Source organism: Kryptolebias marmoratus, linkage group LG6 (genome assembly GCF_001649575.2).
Source record: "Kryptolebias marmoratus isolate JLee-2015 linkage group LG6, ASM164957v2, whole genome shotgun sequence".
NCBI classification, from domain to species: domain Eukaryota; kingdom Metazoa; phylum Chordata; class Actinopteri; order Cyprinodontiformes; family Rivulidae; genus Kryptolebias; species Kryptolebias marmoratus.
Genome location: NC_051435.1, coordinates 23,544,684 through 23,556,223, shown reverse-complemented (window position 1 = coordinate 23,556,223; position 11,540 = coordinate 23,544,684). Strand labels below are relative to the sequence as shown.

Genomic DNA, 11,540 nt, shown 5'->3' with positions numbered 1-11,540 from the left:
AGGTTGTTCAAACAGCTATCTACAACAGGTAAGATATTGAATGTTCACAACTTCTTCACAGAACTCCACTTCAGTAGGTTTGAACATCTTGAAGATTTCAAAATACAAGTTATTGCTCACCCACAATAAACTGGGTTTCATTTGTTGCTGTAGCCAAATGAGATTTTTTACTGAAATGCTCTTTAGTAAATGTAGAGAGCTATGTTACACTGCTGACCTCTTATCTACCCATCATAAAACTTCATCAACCCTCGGCTTTTGTCAGCACAGAGTCGTCCTGATTTTCCAGTCCTGGCACCTCCCTGATCCTGGCCCCTCCCTGTCTGTCTGCAGGAGGGATGATGGAAAACCTCCGGAGACTCAGGTGCACCTCACACTGCTGCACATAGACGAGACGCAGCTCGTCCTCGGACACCCAATCTCTGATTCTGCTTCAACGCACCGAAAGCAAAAGGACCGGCTGTTCATCCTTATTCATGGAAACACTTTACCTTTAATTTAAGGATACTCTCTGCAGAGAAAAGGTGAGTTTTATCCATTTCAGTTTAATTCTTGTGTTTTATTCATGTTTTTGCATTCTAACAGCAGAACAACAAACACCTCTCGAAATGATGGTTTGCATTAATTCTGCTGCTTGTTCAACAGGCCACCATCATTTAACACCACTTATATTCTATAATATAGATGGTTTTCATAATTTAATACATTTTCAAAACAAAACCCCTAACTTTAACAATTTTATTAATAATATAATGTGGTAACATAAAAGAAAACGAGGAAAAATCTCTGTTTAGTGGACCAGCAGGAACATTGTATTTAATGCTCCAACAACTGAGGCGTAAACAAACTGAAATCAAATATACCTGACTACTAAAAACATAAATGTTGTCAAAAAGCTTAGGAGTATTTGTACAGACCGCCTGTACGGTCTGTACAAGAACTGTTCTATGTCCTGGAATGTGGGTCTGTTTGTTTTTCCTGCCCTTGAAACAGATTTAAAGTCTGTCTTGTTTTTCATGTCAGTGTGTCGAACTGCCTCAAGTTTTTTTTTTGTTTCTTTTTTGTTCAGCAGATCAGCAATAGTTCTGACTCTGAACCCTCTGATTTGTTAAATCTTTCAGGTTTGTCCTGAGCTTCCAGCGTCCTCTCCACCAGGATGAGTTGGGGGGCGCTCTATGCCCAGCTGGGTGGCGTCAACAAACACTCCACCAGCCTCGGGAAGATCTGGCTCTCCGTGCTCTTCATCTTCCGCATCACCATACTGGTTCTGGCTGCTGAGAGCGTGTGGGGAGACGAGCAGTCAGACTTCACGTGCAACACGCAGCAGCCCGGATGTAAAAACGTCTGCTATGACCACTTCTTCCCCGTGTCGCACATCCGCTTGTGGTGCCTGCAGCTCATCTTTGTTTCCACTCCTGCTCTGCTTGTAGCCATGCACGTTGCCTACAGAAAACGCGGGGATAAGAGGACCATGCTGTCCTCCAATGGCACTGAAAACACAGACCTGGAGACCCTGAAGAAGAGACGGCTGCCCATTACAGGTCCACTGTGGTGGACCTATACCTGTAGCCTGTTTTTCCGGCTCATATTTGAGGGTGGGTTCATGTACGCTCTGTATTTCGTCTACGACGGCTTCCAGATGCCCAGACTTGTGAAGTGTGAGCAATGGCCTTGCCCCAACAAAGTGGACTGCTTCATCTCTCGGCCAACAGAGAAAACTGTCTTCACCATCTTCATGGTGGCCTCATCGGCCACCTGCATGGTATTGAATGTGGCCGAGCTGTGCTACCTCGTCTTCAAGGCGCTCATACGGTGCTTGAACAGGTCAAACAAGAGGAAACACACTTACTCAGGAAATGTGACGCAGGATAACAAGAAGAATGAGATGCTGCTCTCGTCCTCCACAGATTCATCCAGCAACAAGACGGCGTGCTGAAGAACAAAGAGACAGACAAACTGTAAAGTTTTCAGTGTAAGCATCCATCTAGTTCATTTTTAGGGACTCACAGTGTGAGTCTGTGGAAACTTATTATAGCAGAAACATAATATGCAACAGAATAAACAGCTGTCTGGATGGTATGTCACACAGCCTTAAATGTGTCTGTGGCAGCTGAATATTTCTCATCATGGTTGAGATCAAAACAGTGAAAAAGTTCCATCTGTCTTTACTTTACAAACAGAAATCCGTCCATTCTTTTTCTATACCCACTCAATTATATCCAGGGTTGTGGGGAGCTGGTGTCTATTTCCAGCAGTCATTGGGCGAATGTTGAGGTAAACCCTGGTCGCCAGTCCATTACAGTCCAAACAATCAGAACAGTTCAACCAAAAGCACAATTTCACACAACAGGTTCACAACCAAAACCTAAAAATGGCAAAAAGTTTGATAACAAGTGCATTTCTCTTTACTGAGCTATCATTCAACTAATAATCCCGAACAAAACCAGTTAAGAAACTATTTGGGTTGAAAGAGATTGGTGTTTTTTCAGATCTTTCAAAGTGGGGTTCTGTGGAAAGATTATGAAGAATTAACATCTTACCTGTTGTAGATAGCTCTTTGAACAACCTAGGCTTTAATTCTGACCAGATTGATGAGCTAAGGGCTAGTCAGACCAGGGTTAAGACCAAAGTAAAATTGTAGCCATCTTAAAACATCTCTAACTAAAAACTTTGTCGTTATTCATTCAAATGCTACTTTGTGAAATTTTTTCATTGTTGTTGATTGAATTTTACACAGCTATTCCAACAGAAATGTCATGATTGCAGTAATAAGAATTTTATATAGATAATTTTTAATGCCAAACTGACATCAATATAAAGGTTTAGAAAAAAGTACTGACATGAACTGCAATTTTTGAAATTATTTTTGTTTTGAGACGGCAACAATCTGCGTTATTCTTGGCCCTGTTCGGACTAGCCTTTAGCTCATCCTTCCAATCAGAATTAAGCTCCTTTTCCTAAAAGTGAGGTTGCACAAAGCACTACCTACAACAGGTAAGATATTAATTTTTCAGACCCTTTCCACAGAACCCCACTTTAACAGATCTGAATATTGATTTAAGAGCCTGGTTGTGTTTTTAGAACAAAAAGCTGCCAGTTTGCAGAAAACATCATATCAATTTACTCTTTATACACTTTATAGTTACTTTTGACTTGTGTCATATTTTAATGTACAGAGTTGGTGAAATGTGAGCTGATTGGTCCAGAGAAAAATAAGCCTACACTGCCATCTAATGGTGAATAAAGAGAAAAGGTGATGAGAGGATATGAATTGCGTCTAGTTTACAGAGGAGAAACATCTGATTTGAAACGTTTTTGATTTCTGTCTTGCAATTATTGATACAAGCAGATGGGTCTTATGCTCTTAGTGTGTTAAATCAAGTGTGTATTTGTGTGTAAAGCTTTAATTAAGAAGTGCATGTGTATGCATTTTAACGTGATGAAAACTAACTACACAGTGGTTTAACAGATTTAATATCTTTGCAGTTCAGTCAAATCAAATAGGTTTTTTTTCCCTCTTTACTTTAATATGAGGTACTTTAAAAGAACATTTTTCTGTGCATGATTTTTCAGACATATATTAAAGAATCTAATTCTCAATAGACAACATTTTTAAGTATTTCGATTTACTTTTACATAATCAGAGGAAAATGACGAAATTAGATGAAAGTGTAATATTTAGTCAAAAAATTCTTGCTGGTGTGCAGAATTTTAACGAGTTGTGAAGATCCTAAATCAGGCATGCTTGTAGTGATGTGCAAATTTAAGACCTTTAGAAGTATTTGTAGCATTTGTTTTTGCTTAACAAGGCAATTATGAGTTGTTTTATATTCTTTAATCAGAAAACTTCAAAAATGTCTCCTGGATCAGTTCAGGTATTCTCTTCTCCAACAGCCATCAGTCTCTTCCTTGTGATTCCTGCCTTTTGTGCTCAAAGTTCGTCCCAAACTCTCCTGAACTTCTTGGATTTGCCCTGCTATTCTGACCCCAGCTGGTTGTATCAGCTTTCAGCATGTGCCTTATTTTAGCCGCTGCACTAATCACCACTCTGCCTTTTTAATGCTGCAGATCTCAAAGTGAAAATCTCTTTGCCATCCCTCCACAGAGGACCAGCAGAGATGGATCAGTCTATTGAAAAGAGACACTTCATCAGGGGGTTAATTCTGTGATTACACAATAACTGCTGGGTGGGGGGGTGAGTGAACCTTCTTGGACCATCAATTAGATGTATAAGATATAAAAAGAAAAGCTGTTTGTTTATGTTGCATAACTGCTGCAGCTGATAGAGTTGTGCAAACTTCTCAACAAGAGAGCGTGAGAGGAAAGTTTTGCTCACACTGTTGCACTCTGGAGGCCTTTGTGTGATTTACCAAAAAGAAAAAATAAAGAAAGAAGTTAAATATATCTGCTCTGAGTTCAACTTTGACATCCTGCTCCACCACATCACTCCAGTCTCAAGATGCTGAAGTTTTTCTACCCAGATTTCTCCAAACAAATCATAACCTGCTTTAACACTGAACATTAATGGACAAAAAAACTTTCTGAGCAGGAAATGAACAAATGTTTGTTGTTGTGATTTTTTACACTTGCACTTTGATCCTTAAACTTGTTCCTCTTGTTTGAAGCTTTTTTCATAAATCAGTAAAAAAAAAAAAAAACTGTGTGGTTCATTTTGTTGTGTACAGTATCACTTTAAGAGTACTTTAAATGGCATTGTTTTTTATTTGCAGTGTTTTCTCCCTGTATTAAGTTATTCTAAATTAGGGAAGAGTCAGTGTTTGTGTTTCACTTGGACAGAAAGTGGATAATCAAGTTTTAGTTTATGGTGACATCATAAATGATGCAATTGCGCCTTTGTGAGAAAAACATAACATCACGAAGAGTCTGAGTAAGCTCTCTCTGTGACGTTTCCAAAAGGTTTGACTTGAGGATGTTTTGGAGACGTTTGAACACTTTCCGTCAACTTTTGCGCACACTTTGGGTCCGGTTTTTTGGGGAGGTTAGCAGGGGCGTGGTGTGTCTGATGACACTGAATCCACTCTTGCATATCCACACAATGTGACAGTCCAGACATGGCTGGAAACGGGAGGCAGCGTCAAACAGCCGAGCCCCATCATCTCCAAGCCGCGTCCGAAAACTAACAAGGGCGCAACTTTTACGCGCACAGCTACCCGGGGCCGCGAACGCGCCTGGATAGGTGCTTGTGTTTGCAGGACATCATTTAAAAGAAAAAAAAAGTTTGTTGAGCAGGTCAGACAAGTGACCGACCCGTGTGGGGTTCTGGAATCAGCAGGGAGGGTCGCCGCAGGAGGTGTTTAACGATGGCACCAGCGACGGCGGATGGATTTGCTTTCCGTGTTTAAGTAAGACATCTCTGCTTTAAAAGGTATGACGGACCAACACTGAACGGCTACACAAAAGTTTCTGCACTTAAATGGGAAGAAAACGAAGCAAGAACGGGGTGTTATCAGGTTATTTCGGTTTTACTGAACAAGAATGAGACAAAAAGCATGACAAAGCCCGCGGCGCTTAAAGGGAGTCTGGGGACTCTGGCACACTCTGCATTGTGAATCTGGCACGTATGGCTTTGTCTTTGACCCTGACTCTGTCTGTTCATCAGTCCTCCTAAATGCCACAAATACCAGGGAAACTTCAACAAGACTGTGCAGATTTTTAGGTTTGCTACTAAAAAAGTCACCACAAGGTCAAAAGGAAAATCCTCTGCCTGTCTGACTTACTGCTGCAGTGTTAATACAACTCTTACAGGATTTATAGTACGTAAATCTAAAGTGGATTCAGAGAACAAGCCAGTTTCATCCTTTTTGACTCAAATGTTTCACCAAAACTTGTGCAGAAACCTAAAAGATGGGAATTATTTTTTTTGTTGTTGTTGTTGTTTTACGGATGCTTTTCTCTTCCAGGTGTCATACAGTCTGTGAACTCTGGTCCATGGATTTATTACCTTTAAAACAAGAATTTTTCAGTAAGTTTCCTCTATGATCTCGGCGTTTATGAGCTGCATTTGTATCTTCCAACTTTTTCTTTTACCCCAACTTATTGCTTGTTGTTCCACTGTATTTAGATCAAATCTATTCCAGCTTGTTTTGCATAAATTGTAGGTTTTAAAACCAGTTTAAATGACTAATTGAAACTTTCAGTCAACAGCATCAGATCACAGTTACGCTTTAATTTACCTGTGAACTGATTAGTCCTGCACTTACAAAGCAAAATTGCATTATGACTCTTGATTTTAGCTTTTGAAACACATTTTCTTAGTTTCAGACAGTTGTTTAAAAATGTGTTTAGGTTTAGGTCCCTTTAATCAGCAGAAATATTTGTTTTAATGCATCAATTTGAACTCTGAGGAATTCTAATATTGATTTTCCTGGTGTTTTATAAATAAATAATTTCATTAATTCTAGAAACACTAGTCTAAATATGATGTAAAATGGTCTTTTTAAATATTTTCAAACTAAAAGTTACCCCCTTTTTGAAATGTCTTGTACAGTAAAATACCAGAAGTAGTTACATATTTAACGTTTTATTACATTTCAGAGTTACGATCAGTGTTTTTTTATTTGATTCATGCAGGTTCACAGCTGCCAGAGACTGAGGAATGGAGGGAGGGTTGCAAATATGTGTGTATATTAGTGTGTGTGTGCCACAGCAGAGCCCCATCTCTGCTAAATGCTGTTTTCGAACATAATAATGTTGATCTCAGCACATGCCTGCTGGGTAGTGGAGCGAGCAGGTGAGAGACAGAGACAGGCCTGACACAGAGACAGAGAGAAAGGGACTGAATGCGCTTCAATCACACAGGTGGCCTGTACAGTACACACCAGCTGCTAAAACTGCATCTGTATCTGAAGTGAAAGCTGGGCTTTTCATTTGAAGTTTGACACCTGTGTGGTAGATTTTTATACAGATAAGCATTTATTTAGAAAAAAGAAATATATTGGACTCTAAATGAGACGGCTGCTCTCAGTCATGTCCTTTCTAGTGTCTAAACTTGGGGTAAGGGATTAGAGTCTTTGCATCTTTTTCCAGATTTATAATATTTTTTAAACTCTGACTTCAGCTCTTTCTGTTTTTCCTCTGTCCTTCCTTTTCTACTGCAGCCTCTACTTTCTCCATAGGCTAGAAATTTTGAAGCATGGGTGACTGGAGTTTTCTGGGCCGGCTGCTGGAGAATGCTCAGGAGCACTCGACGGTCATCGGCAAGGTCTGGCTGACGGTCCTCTTCATCTTCAGGATCCTGGTGTTGGGGGCTGCGGCCGAGGAAGTCTGGGGCGACGAGCAGTCCGACTTCACCTGCAACACCCAGCAGCCCGGTTGTGAGAACGTCTGCTACGACGAGGCCTTCCCCATCTCGCACATTCGCTTCTGGGTGCTGCAGATCATCTTCGTGTCCACACCGACGCTCATCTACCTGGGCCACGTGCTGCACATCGTCCGCATGGAGGAGAAGCGCAAAGAGAAGGAGGAGCAGCTGCGCAAAGCAAACAGGTTACAGGAGGAGAAAGAGCTCCTTTACAAAAATGGTGGGGACGCTGGAGGAGGTGGCAAGAAACAGAAGCCGCCAATCAGAGACGAACATGGCAAAATCCGTATCAGAGGCGCGCTCCTTCGCACCTACGTGTTCAATATCATTTTCAAGACTCTGTTTGAAGTGGGTTTCATTTTGGGACAGTATTTCCTTTATGGCTTCCAGCTGAGGCCCCTGTACAAATGTGCACGTTGGCCGTGCCCCAACACTGTTGACTGCTTCATATCAAGGCCCACTGAAAAGACCATTTTTATTCTATTTATGCTTGTGGTGGCTTGCGTGTCTCTTTTGCTGAATTTGTTAGAGATCTATCACCTCGGGTGGAAGAAAGTTAAACAGGGCGTGACGAATGAGTTCGCCCCTGATAAAGAGTCGCTGCAGCACGTCGACACTGTGGAGGCCTCGGCCCCCAGAACTGCCCCACCCAGCCTCAGCTACCCCCCCAACTACATAGACGTGACGGCAGGCGGCGTGGCTTTCCCGCCCCCCATGAGGCCAGCAGCCATGGCCTCGGCAGCAGACTTTAAGGTGGGCGACCTTGAGCAGGAGGAGCCCCTTCATCAGTCCTCCTCCTCGTCTCACTACTACATCAGCAACAACAACAATCACAAGCTGGCCACGCAGCAGAACTGGGCCAACCTGGCCACCGAGCAGCAGACTCGGGAGATGAAGGCCACCTCCCCCTCACCATCCTCGTCATCTTCTGCCAACAATGAGACCGAGCACCAGCAGCTGTCCTCGGACGCTGTTCTGCCCCTTCCCACCAACACCACCGCTGCTACTAACACACACAGCTGGGAGGGGGACAAGACCACGTCGGAGGAAGGCCTCGTCACCACCACTACAGTGGAGATGCACGAACCCCCACTAACGGTCAGCACAGACCCTAGGAGGCTCAGTCGAGCCAGCAAGAGCAGCAGTGTCAGGGCCCGGCCGAGCGACCTGGCTGTCTAGACCTTCGTGGCCCTTACATGTGCTGACACCTCTCTATCCCCCCAACCACACCCACAAACACAAGGATTTCTTAATACAGTTTAAAAAAAAATGAAAAGAAGAAGAAAAAAAAAAGCACATATTTGCTTGAAACAAAACCTAACAAAAAAGAGAGAGACAGCAATGCAACAACAGACAGGACATCAAAATACCATCGAACGTTTAGGCAAATGACTTCATCAGCTGCAGGCCTTGGTGCAGTCGGTGAGTTGCAGAGGAGTTGATGTCAGGTCTGTCAGTTGATTTTATTTAATTTATTTTTGAGTGATCTTTTATGGACACAAAATCTAATCACAGTTTTTTTGTCAAGGAACAAAGTGAAGGATATTGAGATGTCACACACCTTACCAACACGACTGGTTTGAAGGAAACATCTGACGCCGTTTGCTTCATTTGTTTTTTTTTTCTCTAATCGAGCTTAAATGAATGCTTCAAATGAAAGTGGCTGTGTGTCAAAATATTGTCAAAGTAATATTTTTCATTTTACCTGCAGAAAGCAAAGGTAGCTGTAGTACAGAGTGTTCATTACTAGTTTCACTGTCCAACAGCAGCACAAACATGTCGTTAACGCCTCGGTTTTTGACCTGGAAGGTCCTTTTTCATAACTTCACCAGAACAGTTTCCTGTTGTGTTAGACACAAAAAAAAAAAAAGAAATCTGGATCAACTTTTATAAACACACGTCACGCTGTTGAGTGTTTTTGTAATTGTTCATGCCAGCATGTTTAGCCCTGCAACTCACCGATTCACTGAACAAGTCACTCAGCACTTCTTGGTCATTTATTGATTATTGTAAGTTAGATTAAATGAATAGGAATAAACTGATGTGTTGTTTACTAAATTTACAGAATAAACAAACTTAGTTGCAGTGTGGATGGGACATACTGTAGGTCAAAAGTGCTGGTTAAAGTCATTCCTGTGAAGGAAACAGGATTTCTGAACACAGTAACATCCTCTGCCTTTCAGTGTTGCTTTCAGTCAACAGAAATGCAAAAAAAAAAAAAAAAGCTTTCCACTAATTGCACATGTTGCTTTCGGGAGATCTTTGAAGCATTATGCAAATACATGTCATGTTTAGAATATCCCTAATGTTCAGAAACGCAATATTCCTAAACATTTTGGTTGGACTCGAAGTAGCTATTTTGGATCAGAATCATGGGCAGATATGTTTGTCCCACTTTTTAATCAGACCTAAACACTAAGAGCAACTTTAAGAGTTCAATTATTTTTTATTGTCACACATTTTATGTGCTTACTTATTGGTTTTATTCTGAAAAGCACTATTTTTTAAAAAACTGAATTGAATTTTATTCCTAAATTGCATACAGTAGTCAGTTTGTAACTGAGAAACAACCATTATTTTTAAAAAAAGAGAAGAAAAAAACAATTGCTGTTGCGTGTTTTTAGAACCCCATGATACAGTCAACTGGAAACACTTTGTTGCGTTAAACATGATGCTTAGACATCTTTTAGCTACCCGAAGTCAGCGATGGTCCTGTGTCGTCAGTCACATCACAGGCACTTTTAAATGCTTTTTGAGCCTCATTCTGACAGATTTTCCTGAGTTCAACACTGGGGCAGAGCTGTAAAGACGCAGTAACACAGAGTGAAAGCTCAGTAATCTGCACGGGATTCACTGTACTCTGCAAGACATAATGCAGAACAAACAAGTATTTTAAAGAAATATATTTCCAGCAGCTACAGATTCTTAGACTGATGGTCTACTTTTTAAGTAGTGGTTATTTACAAAGTAAAAATCACATCGTAGACTCAAGTTTCTTAACTTGGACTAGAGTTAAACTCAAATCACAATTATTGTGACTTTAGACTTGATAAGGTCACAAAAGACTTGGAGCTTGACTCATGACTTCATGTAGATTTGAGTGTTCTTACTTGAAAATGCTTGGTTTCCTAATCCAAACAAAAAGTGTGTTACGTCAAAAAAAAGGTATCACCAATACATCTCTTGAATTAGATAATATTAACATTATTTTCCAGCTAGTTTACACTGAAGGCCTGAATATTATTGTGCATGACTCGTGGAGCGACCAAATCGTGCCATCAGGAGAATAAAACGAACACCGCTACACAGCAGGAAAGGCAAAGGAAGAATAATCGTGTACAGGAAATAGTTTTTATACGAAAACACAACTATGAAATTTATTTTTTTCTAAGCAATTTTTAAAAGTTTAGGAGCTATCTACAATGATTGTACCTTCTTGGCTTTTATTCAGTCATCTGTGGATGTCTGCTCACAGATTGGACCTACTGTTCTTTCACACAGTTTACCTTTAAAGAAGCAATCGTAATTATTTGTATAGTTCTGTAGTTGAAATACATATAGGGTGAAATTATTTGACTTGAAATTCAAAGTCGGGACTTGACTCAAGACTTGCACGTCTTTACTCTGGGCTCGATTCTGGACTCGAGTGGTAACTCTTGAGACTTACATGTGACTTGCAAAACAATGACTTGACTCCACCTCTGGTAATAATGGTACTGTGTAGGAGCATAATGAAATTATATCTTGTAAGTATAAAAACGTGTACTGTATCTTTGTGTAGTTCAGTACAAAGACACAAAAGGTAAACTCTAGAATAATAAAACACTGAGCTGAAACCAGCTTTTACCAGTTTATGGTTATATTCAAAAGGACAGAATCTCATGTCAATCATTTGCATTTATTTTTGATACCAGAAGTTTACATTTCAGTAGTTAATATTTGCACATTTGGGAAAAAGTGTTTTTCTCCAATGGTATGACTGATAGTATTAGGGGGAGAGAAATACTGTGAAGGAAAACTGATCTCAATGATCCTCAATGGTTTAAAAAAAAAAAAAGTCTTAACAAATAATTGTGGATTTTCACAGAAGAAGCAGCATTAAAAGAAGCTTATTTTTCTCAAGCTTTGATAATTGAGAGTTCAAGCTTTTTGAAAAATACATTACAAACAGCTAGTTTGGGGGGGGGGGGGGGGGCTGCTCACTTGCTCACACCCTCCC

The 11,540-nt window shown here is 40.6% G+C and overlaps 2 protein-coding genes across 4 annotated transcripts; both read left to right on the top strand.

Moving 5' to 3' along the window:
• The first annotated feature begins 361 nt into the window (after positions 1–361).
• gjb8 (gap junction protein beta 8) lies at positions 362–4,055 on the top strand. The gene is made up of 2 exons (XM_017430121.3): positions 362–524; positions 1,122–4,055. Exon 2 carries the CDS (start codon positions 1,157–1,159, stop codon positions 1,934–1,936), a length of 780 nt encoding a protein of 259 aa, XP_017285610.1. The 5' UTR covers positions 362–524; positions 1,122–1,156; the 3' UTR covers positions 1,937–4,055.
• An 897-nt stretch (positions 4,056–4,952) lies between these two features.
• On the top strand, positions 4,953–11,497 carry gja3 (gap junction protein, alpha 3). Of its 3 annotated transcripts, none has more exons than XR_005233236.1 (4): positions 4,953–5,386; positions 5,922–5,983; positions 6,592–8,743; positions 8,850–11,497. XR_005233236.1 is itself a non-coding variant. In XM_025009080.2 (4 exons), the coding sequence occupies exon 4, from the start codon at positions 7,154–7,156 to the stop codon at positions 8,498–8,500; it is 1,347 nt and encodes a 448-aa protein (XP_024864848.1). In that variant the 5' UTR covers positions 4,953–5,386; positions 5,922–5,983; positions 6,592–7,014; positions 7,119–7,153; the 3' UTR covers positions 8,501–11,497. The 3 variants fall into 3 exon arrangements, 2 of the variants coding, with proteins under 2 accessions (XP_024864848.1, XP_017285607.1); XM_025009080.2 differs by having other exon boundaries at positions 6,592–7,014; positions 7,119–11,497; XM_017430118.3 differs by having other exon boundaries at positions 7,119–11,497.
• Positions 11,498–11,540: the final 43 nt, after the last annotated feature.